The sequence below is a fragment of the Haematobia irritans genome, chromosome 3, assembly GCF_050003625.1.
Source record: "Haematobia irritans isolate KBUSLIRL chromosome 3, ASM5000362v1, whole genome shotgun sequence".
Taxonomy (NCBI): Eukaryota; Metazoa; Arthropoda; class Insecta; order Diptera; family Muscidae; genus Haematobia; species Haematobia irritans.
Genome location: NC_134399.1, coordinates 209095248 through 209117028, shown reverse-complemented (window position 1 = coordinate 209117028; position 21781 = coordinate 209095248). Strand labels below are relative to the sequence as shown.

The following is a 21781-nucleotide window of genomic DNA, read 5'->3' as shown; positions in this document are numbered from 1 at the left end:
ATGAATGTTGGGGATTCCAAGTGTAGATAAAAATTCTCCCCCATGTTGCGCACCCAGAGATTTTCCCTCATACATGTTTCAAAAGCAAAATATTATTTTTGAATGGGAAAAAATTGGATTCGCAAATCGTAAAATTTGGAATCGCAAATCGTAAATTTTTCGGTCGACGTTATTTTCTTAATAAAACATTTAAACTTAAATAACTTCTTAAAATAATTATCATAATAAAATTCTTTTAAATATCGTGTACGTGGAAGATACCTATCCGGACGTACACCTCCATTTTGTCTGTCAATAAATGTAAATTAAAGCTTTTTTCTTAAAAAAGTTAAGCAAGAAGGGGCTTCCCTTCCAGTGCAACTGTTAAAAAATGAAGTAGCTAGTTCCCATACAGGAACTACACTCTACCTTCCTTGCACATTTCAAGAAAATCGGAAAACTTTCAAAACATTTCTATAGAAAATGTTGTCAATATTTTATTTCTATTGACATTTTTTTTTAAATTTTATTTCTATTTAAAATTTTGTCAAAATATTATTTCTATAGCAAATTTTGTCAAAATTTTATTTCAATGTCAAAAAATTGAAAATTTTGTTAAAGTTTTATTTCTATTGAAAATTTTGTTAACATTTTATTTCTATTTAAAAATTTGTCAAAATATTATTTCTATAGAATATTTTGTCAAAATTTTATTTCTATAGAAAATTTTGTCAAAATTTTATTTCTATAGAAAATTTTGTCAAAATTTTATTTCTATAGACAATTTTGTCAATATTTTATTTCTATTTAAAATTTTGTCAAAATTTTAATTTAAAGAAAATTTTGTCAAAGTTTGATTCTATACAAAATATTGTCAACATTTTATTTCTATAGAAAATTTTGTCAAAATTTTATTTCTATAGAAAATTTTGTCAAAATTTTATTTCTATAGAAAATTTTATCAAAATTTTATTTCTATAGAAAATTTTATCAAAATTTTATTTCTATAGAAAATTTTGTCAAAATTTTATTTCTATAGAAAATTTTGTCAAAATTTTATTTCTACAGAAAATGTTGTCAAAATTTTATTTCTATAGAAAATGTTATCAAAATTTTATTTCTATGGAAAATTTTGTCAACATTTTATTTCTATAGAAAATTTTGTCAAAATTTTATTTCTATAGAAAATTTTGTCAAAATTTTATTTCTATAGAAAATTTTGTCAAAATTTTATTTCTATAGAAAATTTTGTCAATATTTTATTTCTATTTAAAATTTTGTCAAAATTTTAATTTAAAGAAAATTTTATCAAAATTTGATTTCTATACAAAATATTGTCAACATTTTATTTCTATAGAAAATTTTGTCAAAATTTTATTTCTATAGAAAATTTTGTCAAAATTTTATTTCTACAGAAAATTTTGTCAAAATTTTATTTCTATAGAAAATTTTGTCAAAATTTGATTTCTATACAAAATTTTGTCAAAATTTTATTTCTATAGAAAATTTTATCAAAATTTTATTTCTATAGAAAATTTAGTCAAAATTTTATTTCTATAGAAAATTTTGTCAAAATTTTATTTCTATAGAAAATTTTGTCAAAATTTTATTTCTATAGAAAATTTTGTCAAAATTTTATTTCTATAGAAAATTTTGTCAAAATGTTATTTCTATAGAAAATTTTGTCAAAATTTTATTTCTATAGAACATTTTGTAAAAAAATTCCCGAAGATAAATTTATAGATTTTACCTATGAAGACTATGTAAGATTCTGGATTTGTAAGAACCATTTTTGTTTGAGTTTTAGAGGAATCATTAACATCTTTTGTAAGTGATCAAGAAAATTATAAAATAACGTCATGATTTGAAATCTTAAATCTGTAGATATTCACCCGAGAAAAAAATCTGGAAATTTTACATTGAGTTTCAAGCAATTTTCATGATCGGTGCGTCTTCTATACCCTCAAGAAGTGAAATCGGTCTATATGGAGTCATTACCAAATGGACCGATAAAAACTTAATCCGATACACGTTTTTGTGAGCCTAAAATACCAGAATATTTGCAATTTCAGAGAAATCGGATAAAAACTACGGTTTCTAGAAACCCAAGGAGTTAAATCGTTTCTAGAAACCCAAGCGATACTCACCGTTTTCGGCACATCTCTTTATGGCCAGAAAATACCTCTGGATTTCCAATTTCAGGCAAATTGGATAAAAACTTTGGATTCTAGAAGTAAAATCGGGAAATCGGTCTATATGGGGGCTATACCAAAACATGGACCGATACTCACCATTTTCGGTACACCTCTTTACGGTCCTAAGATACCTCTAGATTTCCAATTTCAGACAAATTGGATAAAAACTACGGTTTCTATAAGCCCAAGAACCCAGATCGGGAGGTTGGTTTATATGGGGACCATACCAAAACATGGACCGATGCTCACCGTTTTTGGTTCACCTCTTTATGGTTCTAAAATACCTCTAGATTTCGAATTTCCGGTAAATTGAATAAAAACTGCGGATTCTAGAAGCCCAAGAAGTAAAATCGGGAGATCGGTCTATATGGGGGCTATACCAAAACATGGGCCGATACTCAGAATTTTTGGCACACCTCTTTATGGTCCGAAAATAAAAATAGCGACCCCGATATATTCACTTACTCCCCTTCGCCCACATTCCCTGTAAATTTTAAGTAAATCGGACTTTTTTCAATATACTTTAAAAACAGTCGGGCAGCGAGGAGGCCCCCTCCCCGACGAGATATCGAAAAATAAATGGGAGGACTTTGGACCAATTTTCAAAAAGTCGAAGAAAATTTAAGATTTTAATTGGGAAAAATTTGTAATAGTTTTTACTATGCAGGTAACAAATCTTTATTTTTATTTTTATTTTTATTTTTATTTAGAAAATAAAAAAAATATTTCATCAATGTTATATTTCACTGATTAGGATATCATATAGTCGGCTACGCCCCACTTTAGCTCTTTCTTACATTAGATTCTTTAAAAATTTTACCTTTATCATATCAATTGGGTTCAGAAATATTTATTAAATTTTCCCCTTTTCATAATTTGATTCGTTCCAAAAGTCAAAAACTATATCAGTGCATCAGTCTCGTCGAAATTATAACTAGTACAGCAAAATTTTCCATCTACTCAAAAATTATTGAAAAAACATTGAACAATTGTTTTAACAAGTCTAACGATAAGTATCTGATATGCTGTATATAAGAACCCAACAGACGTCAACATTTCATGAGAGTGGGGGAACAAACAAAGTACTTGACTGAGTAGAAGATCACATAAATGGTGCTGGTCACTCATATTGATGGTCAACAAAAATTTAATGGTAATTGTAGATCTATAAAATAATTAATTGTTATAAAACTGATGGATGGATGTGCGATTGAATAGACATAACAATTGTCTTCATTGCGGGACCAATAAATGTTTTGCAAATAAATTAAACTCGATCAATTCCTTCAAAGTACTCCTAAAAAAACGAAAACAAAATGAAAAATTGCAATTCATATTGATTGACTCTTTTTCCGCCTATAGAGAAAGTAGCAGAATCAATTACTAAAAGCATGTGATATATAATATTTGTTGCTTTTCACTTTTTTGTATTGCTCTTTACGTAAAAGGGTGATTGTCTATCTCCAGACCATTGTTATGCGAAATGAAATAAACAATTAAATCAATTGCAATTTTTAATTTTTTTGTAGACTATTGGGAGCCAAAATCTCTTGGATATCAAGTAAAGTATAGAATTTATTCTATACGGTGTGATCGGAAAATCACGCGAATATAATTGGATTGTTTGTACAGCATATGACCACTTCAATTACCATTTTGTGCAAATGTGTTTTCTTAATGGTAAAGAAGAATTCTTACACGAATAAATCCTATCGGTTTTTCAGCTTAATACCACTGTACTTGTTTGCCTTAGATCCCTTTCTAAAATGGTACAAATGAAAAAAGTACATAACTCGAAAGTATCTTCCAAAATGTTTGCCGATTAAAAGTCGTATCTAGAAATAAGAAAAATATAAAATGTTGACAAAAATTTCGATAGTAATAAAATTGTGACAAAATTTTCTATAGAAATTTTCTATAGAAATAAAATTTTGGCAAAATTTTCTAGAGAAATACGATTTTGACAACATTTTACAAAGAAATAAAAAAAAAAAATAAAATTTTTACAAAATTTTCTATAGAAATAAAATTTTGACAAAATTTTCTATAGAAATAACATTTTGACAAAATTTTCTATAGATATAAAATGTTGACAAAATTTTCTTAGAAATAAAATGTTGACAGTATTCTGTATAGAAATCAAATTTTGACAAAATTTTCTATAGAAATAAAATTTTTACAAAATTATCTATAGAAATAAAATTTTTATAAAATTTTCTATAGAAATAAAATTTTGACAAAATGTTCTATAGAAATAAAATTTTGACAAAATTTTCTATAGAAATAAAATTTTCTTAGAAATAAAATTTTTATAAATTTTTCTATAGAAATAAAATTTTGACAAAATTTTCTATAGAAATAAACTTTTGACAAAATTTTCTATAGAAATAAGATTTTGACAAAATTTTCTATAAAAATAAAATTTTGACAAAATTTTCTATAGAAATTTTAACAAAATTTTCTAAAGAAATCAAATTTTGACAAAATTTTCAAGACAAATAAAATTTTTACAAAATTTTCTATAGAGAAAAAATTTTGATAAAATGTTCTAAAATGGTACAAATGAAAAAAGTACATGACTCCAAAGTAACTTCCAAAATGTTTCCCGATTAAAAGCCGTATCTACAAATAAGAAAAATATAAAATTTTGACAAAAATTTCGATAGTAATAAAATTGTGACAAAATTTTCTACAGAAATAAAATTTTGGCAAAATTGTCTAGAGAAATAAGATTTTGACAACATTTTCTAAAGAAATAAAATTTTGACGAAATTTTCTATAGAAATAAAATTTTAACAAAGTTTTCTATAGAAATAAAATTTTAACAAAATTTTCTATAGAAATAAAATTTTTACAAAATTTTCAAGAGAAATAAAATTTTGACAAAAATTTCTATAGTAATAAAATTTTGACAAAAATTTCTATAGTAATAAAATGTTTACAAAATTTTCTATAGAAATAAAATTTTTACAAAATTTTCTATAGAAATAAAATTTTCTATAGAAATAAATTTTGACAAAATTTTTTATAGAAATAAAATTTTTACAAAATAATAAGATTTTGACAACATTTTCTAAAGAAATAAAATTTTGATGAAATTTTCTATAGAAATAAAATTTTACCAAAATTTTCTATAAAAATAAAATTTTTACAAAATTTTCTATAGAAATAAAATTTTTACAAAATTTTCTATAGAAATAATTTTACAAATTTTTCTATAGAAATTAAATTTTGACAAAATTTTCTATAGAAATCAAATTTTAACAAAATTTTCTATAGAAATAAAATTTTGACAAAAGTTTCTATAGAAATCAAAATTTGACAAAATTTTCTATAGAAATCAAATTTTGACAAATTTTTCTATAGAAATCAAATTTTGACAAAATTTTCTATAGAAATAAAATTTTGACAAAATTTTTTATAGAAATAAAGTTTTGACAACATTTTCTATAAAAGTAAAATTTTGACGAAATTTTCTATAGAAATAAAATTTGTTGTTTTTATTGCAGCTTAAAACCATACATTGACTAAACTACAAGTGTAGCTTAACCAACAGAGGAAAAGAATGTAAGACCTGCCTGAATTTATTCTGATAATTGGTTGATAGTTTTGCTGCAAGTAGAGGATGCTGATGAGGAATGTGGTAATTCCGAAACGTGCGTCCATCCAACCATCATGCAGTCTATAGGGTTTTGCCCAAATAAATTTGACAAACATTCTTTTCCTCTGTTCGTTAAGCTACACTTGTAGTTTAGTCAATGTATAGTTTTAAGCTGCAATAAAAACAACAACAATGCTTAAAGAACAAAACCAACAATAACAAAACAAAAAGAATGAAATAAAATTTTGACAAAATTTTCTATAGAAATAACATTTTGACAACATTTTCTATAGAAATAAAATATTGAGAAAATTTTCCATAAAAATAAAATATTGAGAAAATTTTCTACAGAAATAAAATTTTAACAAAATTTTCCATAGAAATAAAATTTTGACAAAATTTTCTACAAAAATAAAATTTTGACAAAATTTTCTATAAAAAAATTTGGCAAAATTTTCAATAGAAATAAAATTAAAAAAAATCTATATAATTTTTTTTAATTTATAGAGAACAATTTTCTATAGAAATAAATTTTTGGGAAAATTTGCTACAGAAAAAATAAAATTTTGAGAAAATTTTCTATACGAATAAAATTTTGTCAAAATTTTCTATAGAAATAAAATGTTGACAAAATTTGATTGATTCTTAGTGGCTGTTTTCTATCTCCTGGATGCTTGTATAAACGTTTTTCCCAATAAATTAAACAAAATGTTTTAGAGTCAATGTCTATAGAAAATATATATTATGGATTCTAATCAAGTATAGAGAAATTAGAAAACAAAAACTATATAAAAATAAAATATATAGGTATAAGAGCAGGTAATTATTCTATTATTGAAATTTCCGATTCTTGAGGAGCTAGTAAATCGCAAGCACCCAAAGGATTATATTGATTGAGATTGACTATACGACTCTCATTGATATTCTGGACGGGTCTAGAGTTATGCATAATTCGTGTCTTACCATCACCACTTAACAATTGACGAAACTCATTTAGTTGACGTTCACTAATGGCCAATGGTTCTGGATAGACAAACCATTCGGTACCTTGATAGCAAGGTGGCTCAGTCAAGGAACCACCATAGCTAAAGAAACCCGTACGAAATTGATAACACAAATAGGCCAAAGGGAATGGAGGAATTTCAATTTTTGTTCCTGGACGTTGAATGCGATGTAAATTTTGTATAATGGGATCCAAATAGGGATTGTGGGAGGATATCTGAAAATTACAAATAAAAAAATTTGTGTCTATTTTGATTAGAAAAACATTTCGTTACATCAAAAAAATAGGCCAAAATAAGTAAATCATAACTGGAGATATTTTGACCCCCTTGTCCAGTACGATGCATTGCTTGTAATTCCATAGGATAGCGCCGATAATTAATCATATGTTCAGAACCTTCATTATTCAAGAGACTCCAACGAAAACATAATTCGACAAAGGTATAACTGGCCAACAAATCAGCTCCGCTTAAGGTAGGTGTATTACCCTCAAAAGCAGCTTTGACTACAACTAGAAAATATTGAGAGACAAAAATAAAATTCAGGAAAAAAAGGATAAATTTCTCGTAATTCCGGAGTTACCCGTATGACCATTATTTTCCATTGTTATAACACTGGGCAATTCATCATAATGATTCCATGTTAGTAATTCTCGTATAGGAAATTTCTGAACATCTTTTTCAATTATATTTATCGGGGATTGATTTGCATTGGAGCTCAGCCATGTATGGGGACCTTTTTTTCGAAAAATAAAATTTAAATTATCCCCTTTTGCTTATCGTCTATGACATGACTTACCCCTCTCCGCACCATAATCGAAATTTCGTGGCAAACTTCCGCATGTACTTCCATTTCCATATGAGTTTCTATTATTTATGCTACAATTTCTACTAAAATTGCAAATAATTTTTGCTGTATGAATATTCGACATAAACACCAGGGCTATCATTAAACTCAGCATACAAATGATGAAAGGATTCTCCAGAGCAGCCGTTATAATGTTAAAAATGCAACGAAAACCAAAGCTCAGAATAGAACACAATGTACAATCAACCATTTTATTTAATCTCAGGTAAAAATTGAAAATTGTTTCCGATAGTTAGAAAAAATTATGTAGGAGAGAATTTTTTGTATAGAAAAATAATTTGAAATAATTTTCAAGGCATAGCAATTTTTCAGTGTCATAGTGAATTCAGTTGTGTCATCTGTTACTCTACGAATGTGCCCAAATCATAATTAGGAAGGTAGTTTCTTGCTATCATGTGATTACAATTTTTTCATTTGATTGTTGGTATTTAATGGCATAGGCGTAGCTAAAGGGGTTTTATGGGTTTGTCATCACCCCTACCAAATACCATGCAGTATTTCTTCAAACTATGATTATATATCATTGAATTAAATGTTGCTGGTTATGCCAATGTTTAATTTACAATTGTGACAAATTAAAATTCAAAATAAAATTATTTTATACCAAAAATTTTGAAATATACAATTTGCTTTGAATTTATGACAGAAATGTATCGAAATATCATAATTGCTGGTAAGAATTACTTCAATTAGTTTTGCGAACCGTAACACATTTTCTCATATTTCACAGCATACATCAGTCCAAGGTTATTCGTTAAACAGAATAACCTATTTATCGAAAATCCAATTTAACGAACTCCAAATTCTTAACATTGAGTATTCTAAATAACGAACGGATTAACAAAATTTACGTTCGATTTTACGAAAATGAAAATAAACAAGAAATACAAATAGTTGCAACTAAGCGTTCGTCTGTGCAATAAAAACAATAAATCGAAATAAAATTTCTTCAGATAAACATCAATCCGTTCTATCAAGTACGGTATTCCTAAAACTTTAATATGCATTTCACACACAATAAGGAATCGAAGAGGTAGAAAATAAAATTTTGACAAATTTTTCATTAGAAATAAAATTTGGACAACATTTTCTAAGAAATAAAATTTTGACAAAATTTTCTATATAGAATAAAATTTTGACAAAATTTTCTATATAGAATAAAATTTTGACAAAATTTTCTATATAGAATAAAATTTTGAAACAATTTTCTATAGAAATAAAATGTTGACAAAATTTTCTATAGAAATAAAATTTTGACAAAATTTTCTATATAGAATAAAATTTTCTATAGAAATAAAATTTTGACAAAATTTTCTATATAGAAATAAAATTTTGACAAAATTTTCTATATAGAAATAAAATTTTGACAAAATTTTCTATAGAAATAAAATTTTGACAACATTTTCTAAATTTTGACAGATTTTCTATAGAAATAAAATTTTGACAAAATTTTCTATATAGAATAAAATTTTGAAACAATTTTCTATAGAAATAAAATGTTGACAAAATTTTCTATAGAAATAAAATTTTGACAAAATTTTCTATATAGAATTAAATTTTGACAAAATTTTCTATAGAAATAACATTTTGACAAAATTTTCTATATAGAATAAAATTTTGATACAATTTTCTATAGATATAAAATTTGTTGTTGTTTTTTATTTCAGCTTAAAACCATACATTGACTAAACTACAAGAGTAGCTTAACCAACAGAGGAAAAGAATGTTTGTCAAATTTATTTGGGCAAAGCCCTATAGACTGCAAGATGGTTGGATGGACGCACGTTTCGGAATTACCACATTCCTCATCAGCATCCTCTACTTGCAGCAAAACTATCAACCAATTATCAGAATAAATTCAGGCAGTTTATTAAACCCAACAAAAACCACACTTGAACCCTCCGAAAAAAGGTTTTACATTGATAGCCGGCTTATGCCGAAATAAATTCGAAACAAACATATCTCTTTTCCTATGCCACTGTCAAACCATCGATTTGAATTCACATGGCTGGGTTTATTTTGAGCGTGCCTCCTCTTCTTTTTCCATTTGTTTTGTTTTGTTTTGTTATTGTTGGTTTTGTTCTTTAAGCATTGTTGTTGTTTTTTATTTCAGCTTAAAACCATACATTGACTAAACTACAAGAGTAGCTTAACCAACAGAGGAAAAGAATGTTTGTCAAATTTATTTGGGCAAAGCCCTATAGACTGCAAGATGGTTGGATGGACGCACGTTTCGGAATTACCACATTCCTCATCAGCATCCTCCACTTGCAGCAAAACTATCAACCAATTATCAGAATAAATTCAGGCAGTTTATTAAACCCAACAAAAACCACACTTGAACCCTCCGAAAAAAGGTTTTACATTGATAGCCGGCTTATATATATATAAAATTTTGACAAAACTTTCTATAGAAATAAAATTGTGACAAAATTTTCTATAGAAATAAAATATTGACAAAATTTACGATAGAAATAAAATTTTGACAAATTTTCTATCGAAATAAAATATTGACAAAATTTTCTATAGAAATAAAATTGTGACAAAATTTTCTATAGAAATAAAATATTGACAAAATTTCCTATAGAAATAAAATTTTGACAAAATTTTCTATAGAAATAAAATTTTGACAAAATTTTCTACAGAAATACAATTTTGACAAAATTTTCTATAGATATAAAATTTTGACAAAATTTTCTATAGAAATAAAATATTGACAAAATTTTCTATAGAAATAAAATTGTGACAAAATTTTCTATAGAAATAAAATATTGACAAAATTTTCTATAGAAATAAAATTTTGACAAAATTTTCAATAGAAATAAAATTTTGACAAAATTTTCGATAGAAATAAAATTTTGACGGATTTTATATAGAAATAAAATTTTGACAAATTTTCTATAGAAATAACATGTTGACAAAATTTTCAATAAAATTTTTTTTACAAAATTTTCTATATAGAAATAAAATTTTTTTTGTTTATTTATTGTTTCTTTATAACGTTATAAATTTACAAATTTCATAGTATGGCCTCAGCGCCTTAAGGCATTGTAGAGGCTCGTTGGCAACATATAATATAATCTTAGATTTTTAAATTTTCATTCAATACATTAACTTAAAAAAAAAAAAAAAAACTCGAGGTTAGAACTAAAATTATATTAGGAGTTCATCGATGTTTGTTTTCAAAAATTCCTTTATTCTCACTTTAAAAACAGAGATACTTGAAACAGACTTGATTTCACTGGGCAAACTATTAAATCTTAAACTGCCAGAATATTCAATTCTTTGTTTAGTTGTTTCACTTCTGCATAAAACCACATTTAGCATATTATTATTACGAGTGTTTATGTTGTGACTATTGGACAAGAACGAAATTGTATGATGTCCTATTTTATGCAAACATTTGTATACATATAACAATAGTTGAAGGTTATAAGTTCCGTGAATTGGTAAAATAAGAGGGAAAACATCTTTATACAGGGCAAGCGTAGGGTATCCTATAGGCAAATTTGCCACTGCTTTTAATGCCTTATTCTGCATTCTTTGCAGAGTCCTTAACTCCGCACTCTTCCTGTGCGCATAAATTATAGCCAAATAGTTACAATGGCTTTGAATCAGAGCCTGGTAAATCAAAAGTTTAGTCCTTTGGTCAAATCTATTCCTAAATTTTCGCAAAATTCCTACAGCTGGGGCAATTTTGGATTTCACATATCGTATATGTTGATCCCAGGCTAGATTACTTTGTAATTGCAATCCTAAATATTTCAGTGAACCTGTCTCCTTTAATTCCTTCCCATCAACATTTATTCTAAACGTGTCACTAAATCGAAACCGTGGCCTGAAACGTATTTAAATTTTGACAAAATTTTCTATAGAAATAAAATTTTGACAAAATTTTCTATATAGAATAAAATGTTGACAAAATTTTTTATAGAAATAAAATATTTACAAAATTTTCTATAGAAATAACATTTTGACAAAATTTTCTATAGAAATAAAATTTTGACAAAATTGTCTATATAGAATAAAATGTTGACAAAATTTTCTATATAGAAATAAAATGTTCACAAAATTAAAAATAAAATTTGACAAAATTTTCTATATAAATAAAATTTTGACAAAAATTTCTATATAGAAAAAAAAAATTGACAAAATTTTCTATAGAAATTTGATAAAATGAAATGATGAAATTGTAACAAAATTTTCTATAGAAATAAAATTTTGACTATATAGGCAATAAAATAATAATAAGAAAAAAATCATTTATTTAAATAATATTTATCAAAAACTCATGAATTTCTTCTCATATATCAAAAACTACCATTTTCAATAAAAGTTAACATCAAAAATTTCCGGTCGATTTAACGTATTTTCTAATTAACGAAAGGGCCTTACAATATATCGTTCGTAAAACAAGGCTTCGACTGTATTTCCATATTTTCTCTATTTAAAATTGTTGAACAATGCGTTCAACATGTGGGAATTCTATTCAATTGAAAATACTGAAGGTCTTAAATATTCTATGGAATAAAAAATCGAAAATTTACTTTTCGAACAATTAATCCTTTTTGTAAAGCAATGACATTTCGACTTTTCATAATATTTTTTTTTAAAAAATGGGAAAGTAGATTTTGGTCTAAATGGGAAAATATGTTAAAAATATTTCTATGGTATCTGTAGACGATATTGTTTATTTTAAACATTATACATAAGTATCCCTTGCGGTGTAAATGAATGTGTAAAACTATCCCCCTTAACCAGTGATCTAATGTTTTATTGAGTGCTAAAATCAATTTTTCATTTTCGATTTGTTTTTTTTTTCAAAATTTATAAATTGCAAAACTTTTGTAACAAATAAAATATACAAAATTAAAAGGTCGAAAACTAGAGCAAATTTTAAAATTGTCGAAAGGTCTAATTTTCAAATTTGAAACTGACGAAAACGAAATTAAAAAAAGTTTATTTTATTCTATCTGCAATCCCTACCATTTACGGTCAACATCTGTTCTGCCTTATAAAATCGATAGCGAAATTGGTCAATCGCAATTGGTCAATGGCCTTAACGTTGAACAATGATTTGTCATAATAAAACATTACTAATACTTTAAATTATGAATGACGAATACCATGGAAATTATTACAGACCCAAAATACTGATTAAATCAACAACAGTAAATTGTATGTCACAGTGACAAAAGTATGGAAAAATATTCTATACACTGAAAAAACAGTGAACCCATCATGATGAAAAATTTTGCTTAATTTTAGAAAATATGAACTAAGCAGTATTACAAGCGCTGACATCACATCGATATCAAAAAAATATGTAAATATTTTTCAACAAATTCAAAAAAATTTATTAGATTTTTTAGATTTTTTATTAGAATTTTCTATATAGAATAAAATTTTGAAACAATTTTCTATAGAAATAAAATGTTGACAAAATTTTCTATAGAAATAAAATTTTGACAAAATTTTCTATATAGAATTAAATTTTGACAAAATTTTCTATAGAAATAACATTTTGACAAAATTTTCTATATAGAATAAAATTTTGATACAATTTTCTATAGATATAAAATTTGTTGTTGTTTTTTATTTCAGCTTAAAACCATACATTGACTAAACTACAAGAGTAGCTTAACCAACAGAGGAAAAGAATGTTTGTCAAATTTATTTGGGCAAAGCCCTATAGACTGCAAGATGGTTGGATGGACGCACGTTTCGGAATTACCACATTCCTCATCAGCATCCTCTACTTGCAGCAAAACTATCAACCAATTATCAGAATAAATTCAGGCAGTTTATTAAACCCAACAAAAACCACACTTGAACCCTCCGAAAAAAGGTTTTACATTGATAGCCGGCTTATATATATATAAAATTTTGACAAAACTTTCTATAGAAATAAAATTGTGACAAAATTTTCTATAGAAATAAAATATTGACAAAATTTACGATAGAAATAAAATTTTGACAAATTTTCTATCGAAATAAAATATTGACAAAATTTTCTATAGAAATAAAATTGTGACAAAATTTTCTATAGAAATAAAATATTGACAAAATTTCCTATAGAAATAAAATTTTGACAAAATTTTCTATAGAAATAAAATTTTGACAAAATTTTCTACAGAAATACAATTTTGACAAAATTTTCTATAGATATAAAATTTTGACAAAATTTTCTATAGAAATAAAATATTGACAAAATTTTCTATAGAAATAAAATTGTGACAAAATTTTCTATAGAAATAAAATATTGACAAAATTTTCTATAGAAATAAAATTTTGACAAAATTTTCAATAGAAATAAAATTTTGACAAAATTTTCGATAGAAATAAAATTTTGACGGATTTTATATAGAAATAAAATTTTGACAAATTTTCTATAGAAATAACATGTTGACAAAATTTTCAATAAAATTTTTTTTACAAAATTTTCTATATAGAAATAAAATTTTTTTTACAAAATTTTCTATATAGAAATAAAATTTTTTTTGTTTATTTATTGTTTCTTTATAACGTTATAAATTTACAAATTTCATAGTATGGCCTCAGCGCCTTAAGGCATTGTAGAGGCTCGTTGGCAACATATAATATAATCTTAGATTTTTAAATTTTCATTCAATACATTAACTTAAAAAAAAAAAAAAAAACTCGAGGTTAGAACTAAAATTATATTAGGAGTTCATCGATGTTTGTTTTCAAAAATTCCTTTATTCTCACTTTAAAAACAGAGATACTTGAAACAGACTTGATTTCACTGGGCAAACTATTAAATCTTAAACTGCCAGAATATTCAATTCTTTGTTTAGTTGTTTCACTTCTGCATAAAACCACATTTAGCATATTATTATTACGAGTGTTTATGTTGTGACTATTGGACAAGAACGAAATTGTATGATGTCCTATTTTATGCAAACATTTGTATACATATAACAATAGTTGAAGGTTATAAGTTCCGTGAATTGGTAAAATAAGAGGGAAAACATCTTTATACAGGGCAAGCGTAGGGTATCCTATAGGCAAATTTGCCACTGCTTTTAATGCCTTATTCTGCATTCTTTGCAGAGTCCTTAACTCCGCACTCTTCCTGTGCGCATAAATTATAGCCAAATAGTTACAATGGCTTTGAATCAGAGCCTGGTAAATCAAAAGTTTAGTCCTTTGGTCAAATCTATTCCTAAATTTTCGCAAAATTCCTACAGCTGGGGCAATTTTGGATTTCACATATCGTATATGTTGATCCCAGGCTAGATTACTTTGTAATTGCAATCCTAAATATTTCAGTGAACCTGTCTCCTTTAATTCCTTCCCATCAATATTTATTCTAAACGTGTCACTAAATCGAAACCGTGGCCTGAAACGTATTTAAATTTTGACAAAATTTTCTATAGAAATAAAATTTTGACAAAATTTTCTATATAGAATAAAATGTTGACAAAATTTTTTATAGAAATAAAATATTTACAAAATTTTCTATAGAAATAACATTTTGACAAAATTTTCTATAGAAATAAAATTTTGACAAAATTGTCTATATAGAATAAAATGTTGACAAAATTTTCTATATAGAAATAAAATGTTCACAAAATTAAAAATAAAATTTGACAAAATTTTCTATATAAATAAAATTTTGACAAAAATTTCTATATAGAAAAAAAAAATTGACAAAATTTTCTATAGAAATTTGATAAAATGAAATGATGAAATTGTAACAAAATTTTCTATAGAAATAAAATTTTGACTATATAGGCAATAAAATAATAATAAGAAAAAAATCATTTATTTAAATAATATTTATCAAAAACTCATGAATTTCTTCTCATATATCAAAAACTACCATTTTCAATAAAAGTTAACATCAAAAATTTCCGGTCGATTTAACGTATTTTCTAATTAACGAAAGGGCCTTACAATATATCGTTCGTAAAACAAGGCTTCGACTGTATTTCCATATTTTCTCTATTTAAAATTGTTGAACAATGCGTTCAACATGTGGGAATTCTATTCAATTGAAAATACTGAAGGTCTTAAATATTCTATGGAATAAAAAATCGAAAATTTACTTTTCGAACAATTAATCCTTTTTGTAAAGCAATGACATTTCGACTTTTCATAATATTTTTTTTTTAAAAATGGGAAAGTAGATTTTGGTCTAAATGGGAAAATATGTTAAAAATATTTCTATGGTATCTGTAGACGATATTGTTTATTTTAAACATTATACATAAGTATCCCTTGCGGTGTAAATGAATGTGTAAAACTATCCCCCTTAACCAGTGATCTAATGTTTTATTGAGTGCTAAAATCAATTTTTCATTTTCGATTTGTTTTTTTTTTTCAAAATTTATAAATTGCAAAACTTTTGTAACAAATAAAATATACAAAATTAAAAGGTCGAAAACTAGAGCAAATTTTAAAATTGTCGAAAGGTCTAATTTTCAAATTTGAAACTGACGAAAACGAAATTAAAAAAAGTTTATTTTATTCTATCTGCAATCCCTACCATTTACGGTCAACATCTGTTCTGCCTTATAAAATCGATAGCGAAATTGGTCAATCGCAATTGGTCAATGGCCTTAACGTTGAACAATGATTTGTCATAATAAAACATTACTAATACTTTAAATTATGAATGACGAATACCATGGAAATTATTACAGACCCAAAATACTGATTAAATCAACAACAGTAAATTGTATGTCACAGTGACAAAAGTATGGAAAAATATTCTATACACTGAAAAAACAGTGAACCCATCATGATGAAAAATTTTGCTTAATTTTAGAAAATATGAACTAAGCAGTATTACAAGCGCTGACATCACATCGATATCAAAAAAATATGTAAATATTTTTCAACAAATTCAAAAAAATTTATTAGACATAATTAATTTTTTTTTTACTTGTTAAAGAAAATTTTGTAGTTTGAAGGAAAAAATTGGAGTTCAAAATTGCAAGAATGTCTTTAATGCCATACGCATATGTAGTAAAATTTACAAATTTAAGGAAATAATGAACTGTTTTGTGAGAAGTACGAATTTAGTATATCATTATGCTTCATTTGTCTATAATATGTTTTCCTGTTTTTAGTTCATTTAACTAACGTACGCAAAAAATTATTAGATTATTATTATGCTTCATTTGTCTATAATATGTTTTCCTGTTTTTAGTTCATTTAACTAATGTACGCAAAAAATTATTAGAGTAAACATAACAATTCCACATAATAACTCCAAACCTAATAATTCCATGAACAAAAATAAAGTTAAATTGGCTTTAGTGAAAATGAGGGTTCTCCTTTTTTTGAGTGTACAAAAACAATTTTGACAAAATTTTATGTAGAAGAAAAACGTGAATAAAAACTAGAAGAATATTTTTAATAAAAATTTATTTAAAAGAAAAATTTGTACAAATTTTTTGATATACGAATTTTGCCAACATTTTCTGTAGTAGAAAAATTATTACAAAAAACGTCCTATAGCAAATTCCAAAAAAAGTCCTGACAAAATTTTCCATAGAAGACAACTTTTGAAAAAAATATAGGAGAAACATTTTAAATAAATTTTCTGTATAAATAGTTTGGAAAATGTTTCTATTTTTTGGCAATCCCTAAAGTATTCTCTTTTGATTTGAACTATATTGTGAGAAATACGAATTTAGTAAACCTTTATGCTTAAAAAAATGATTAGAGTAAATGAAACTTTATCCAAACAAAATAAATCCATGAATTAAAATAAGGTTAAATTGGCTTTAGTGAAATAGAGAGTTCATTTTTGTTTGAGTCTAGCAAAATCCAGAAATTACTTTTCTCCTCTCATCGAATACTTTCGGATGGGATAAGTGATTTTTTGTTAAATTTTTATCAAAGCTAAACAGTAAATTTTAAGCAACAGTGACAAAAGTTTGACAAAAAATCATCAGAAGAAATATTTTGACAAAATTTTCTATAGAATAAAAAAAATTGATAAAATTTTCTATTGAAGAAAAATGTTGACAACATTTTCTATAGAACAAAAATTTTGAAAAAAATATATAGATCAAAAATTTTGTAAAAGAACAATTTTGACAAAAATTTTTATAGAAGAATAATTTTGACAGAATTTTCTATAGAGCAAAAATTAAAAACAAAAAAAAACATTTCTATAGAATAGAAATTTAGCGAAAATATTCTGTAGAACAAAAATTTTTGCCACAATTATCTATAAAACCAAAATTTTTACAAAATTTTCTATAGAAGAAAAATTTTGAAAAAAATTCCTAGAAGCAAAATTTTCTATAGAAGAAAATTTTTAACAAAATAGTAGACAAGAAAAATTTGTTTCGTTTTTATACCCTCCACCATAGGATGGGGGTATATTAACTTTGTCATTCCGTTTGTAACACATCGAAATATTGATCTAAGACCCCATAAAGTGAAATTCTGAGACAATCTAAGCATGTCCGTCCGTCTGTTGAAATTACGCTAACTTCCGAACGAAACAAGCTATCGACTTGAAACTTGGCACAAGTAGTTGTTATTGATGTAGGTGTCTGATGATATTGCAAATGGACCATATCGGACCACTTTTACCTATAGCCCCCATATAAACCCACGCTCAGATTTGGCTTGCGGAGCCTCTTGGAGGAGCAAAATTTATCCGATCCGGTTGAAATTTGGTACATTTTGTTAGTATATGGTGTCTAACAACCATACAAAAATTGGTCCACATCGGAGCATAATTATATATAGCCCCCATATAAACCGATCCCCCGAATTGGCTTGCGGAGCCTCTAAGAGAAGCAAATTTCATCCCATCCGGCTGAAATTTGGTACATGGTGTATGCAATTCACTGCATGTATGCAATTCGCTGTCGAATATAGTACATACTCTGTCTTTCTCTCAGAGCGCAAGTAGTGAAGTGAAGAGAACACTTGCTTGTCAAATACCACCAAGTACTTATCCGAAACAATATGTGTTCCGAAAAAAAGGAACAATAAAAATGTAAGTACTTGAGAAAAAGTACAACATGGATTCTCTTCACTTCACATGGTACCACAAGTATTTCTCAGTATGTGCGAAGCAAAACTTTCCATTATTATTAATCATAGATATGTATGTATATCACATATTTCATATATTTATGTATGTCACACACTTACCTTCAGTTTCAGTTTCAGTTTCATTGTAACCATTTATTTTCATTTCATTTTCTTATTACATATATAGAGCAATAGGCCTAACTCTATAACTTAAAAAATAAATATACATATGCAACACTTTACGTTTATCTGCATCAGCTACTTAAATAGAACTTATGGTATAAATGTATATACTCATATCTAATACAAAGTTTTATGAAATTCACTTTAAATTGTACGCCTCAAAAATTTGAAGTGAACACACTTACCTTAACGTTTGCCCCTCTTTATAACAAACCAAAACATATATTATGGAGACTAACTGTTTTTTTGTATTTCTGAAACTGCATGTGGTACATGTAGTACTCTATGAAGTTTTGTTCTCGCAACATACTCGACGTGATCACTCTGAGTACACTTCAATAAGAGAGAAAGAGGAATATGTGTTTGTTGGTAGTGAAGTCATCAGAGTAGCAACAAGAAGTTACTCGTGGCTTTTGGTGTTCATCAAAATGTGTACCAATTGTTTTGCGAATCTCTCAAATAGATGTACTCATGTAGCAAGTACACGTGTACTCTGCATTTACAAATGGAATTGTGCAGACCTCTAGTATATAGTCTCTAACAACCATGGAAAAATTGATACACATCGGTCCATAATTATATATAACCCTCATATAAACCGATACCCCGATTTGGCTTGCGGAGCCTCTAATAGAAGCAAATTTCATCCGATCGGGCTGAAATTTGGTACATGGTGTTAGTATATGGTCTCTAACAACCATGCAAAAATTGGTCCATATCAGCCCATAATTATAAATAGCCCCATATAAACCGATCCCCAGATTTGGAGGAGCAAAATTGATCCGATCCGGTTGAAATTTGGTACATTGCGCTAGTATATGACCGCTAAAAACCATGCCAAAATTGGTTCATATCGGTCTATAGTTATATATAACCGATCCCCAAAAATAATCTACCAAAATTTCATTCCAAAGAAAAGTTTGTCAAAATTTTATTACTATACAAAATTTTTGTCAAGATTTTATTTCTATAGAAAATTTTATCAAAATTTTATTTCTATAGAAATAAAATTTTGACAAAATTTTGTAGTTATAGTAATAAAATTTTGACAAAATTTTGTATAGTAATAACATTTTGACAAAATTTTCTATATACAGACAATTTTGTCAAAATGTTATTACTATACAAAATTTTGTCAAAATTTTATTTCTATAGAAAATTTTGTCAAGATTTTATTTCTATAGAAAATTTTGTCAACATTTTATTGCTATAGAAAATTTTGTCAAAATTTTATTTCTATAAAAAAATTTGTCTAAATTTCTATAGAATTTTGTCAAAATTTTATGTTTAGAAAATTTTATTTCTATAGAAAATTTTGTCAAACTGAATTATATACGTATTGAATCGGCCTTTTTTTGTTTAATATGTACTCCGTATGGACTAACTTACAATTGAGAAGACGGTGTTAAGAAGTTTTAAGATGCCTTGCCATCGGCAAGTGTTACCGCAACCCAAGTAATTCGATTGTGGATGACAGTCCTTTAGTACAAGTTTTTGTGCAATCCATGGTGGAGGGTACATAAAGGGTGATACGGTCAAAATTTGGTCAAGGGAAAACGCTTGTAAATCGGTGAAATCGTTTATTTAAAAAATCAAATTAAATTTCTTTTTCAAGTTCAATTAGTATAAAATTCAGGAAAAATATTCAGTTAGGCTTTCGCTTTTCCAAATCCGAATTGCCGGGCCTCACGCTTGACACCTGCTATCAGATTTTGTACAGCCACCTTGTCCACCTTCTTCGCCGCAGAAAGCCAGTTTGCCTTGAACTGCTGCTCGTCCTTAGCAGTTTTTTGGTCTTCTTTAGGTTCCGCTTGACAATAGCCCAGTATTTCTCAATTGGGCGGAGCTCTGGCGTGTTGGGAGGGTTCTTGTCCTTGGGAACCACCTGCACGTTGTTGGCGGCGTACCACTGTTTCTTCAGGGAAGGCAGCAGACGTTTATTCAAACACTCTTTTCACGTAAATTTCTTGGTTGACAGTCCCGGAAGCTATGAAAATGCTGCTTTTCAAGCCACAGGTACAGATGGCTTGCCAAACCAGATATTTCTTTGCGAACTTTGACAGTTTTATGTGCTTGAAAATATCTGCTACCTTTCCCCTTCCTTTTGCCGTATAAAACTCCTTTCCCGGAAGCTGCTTGTAGTCGGCATTGACGTAGGTTTCGTCGTCCATTACCACGCAGTCAAACTTCGTCAGCATCGTCGTGTATAGCCTCCGGGATCGCGCTTTGGCCGTCGTATTTTGTTTATCATCGCGATTTGGAGTCACTACCTTCTTGTAAGTTGATAGTCCGGCTCGTTTTTTGGCTCGATGTACGGTTGTAGACGATACACCCAGCTTATTTGCGGCATCTCGGAGAGAGAGATTAGGGTTTCGCTGGAAAATACCGGCAACTATCTTTGTCGTCTCAGCGGCTTCCGGTTTTCGATTTCCCCCCGATCCAGACTTCCTGGCTGTCGACAAACGTTCCCCAAACACTTTAATTACATTTGTAACGGTTGATTTGGCAACTTTTAGCGATTTTGCCAGCTTTGCGTGCGAGTAGCTCGGATTTTCGCGATGCGCGAGTAAAATTTTGATACGCTGCTCTTCTTGCTTGGACGGCATTTTGACAACTGAAGAGTGAATTCCAAAATCAAAATAGAAGCAACATTCTACACACACACACACCTTCAAAATGAGGGGTGTTCAGGTTTTTTAAATACAAAATTGAAAGAAATACGTCAAGTTTATATTGACCAAATTTTGACCGTATCACCCTTTAAGATTCGGCCTGGCCGAACTTACGGCCGTATATACTTGTTATTATTGTTGCTTTCTATTTCAATCCCCAGCAAAAAAACGTCGCCAAAACATTAGTGAAAATGTTCTTCTTGGATCCGGAAGTGGTGCAAAATTGGCGAGGAAGCTATGAATTTAACATGGGC

The 21781-nt window shown here is 27.2% G+C and overlaps 2 protein-coding genes and 1 long non-coding RNA gene across 4 annotated transcripts in view; 2 read left to right on the top strand and 1 right to left on the bottom strand.

Annotated features, from left to right (window-relative positions):
* The window catches only part of CAH3 (Carbonic anhydrase 3), a 51198-nt gene that overhangs the window by 10215 nt on the left and 19202 nt on the right, over nt 1-21781 (top strand). The window lies entirely within an intron of this gene.
* On the bottom strand, nt 6487-7980 carry LOC142229429 (putative carbonic anhydrase 3). Its single transcript, XM_075299992.1, has 4 exons — nt 7576-7980; nt 7360-7512; nt 7053-7288; nt 6487-6994 (listed from the first exon to the last, which is right to left on the bottom strand). Exons 1-4 carry the CDS (start codon nt 7832-7834, stop codon nt 6599-6601), a joined length of 1044 nt encoding a protein of 347 aa, XP_075156107.1. The 5' UTR covers nt 7835-7980; the 3' UTR covers nt 6487-6598.
* Nucleotides 8220-8608, top strand: LOC142229430 (uncharacterized). The gene is made up of 2 exons (XR_012720403.1): nt 8220-8317; nt 8375-8608. It is a non-coding gene; the product is annotated as an uncharacterized LOC142229430 (long non-coding RNA).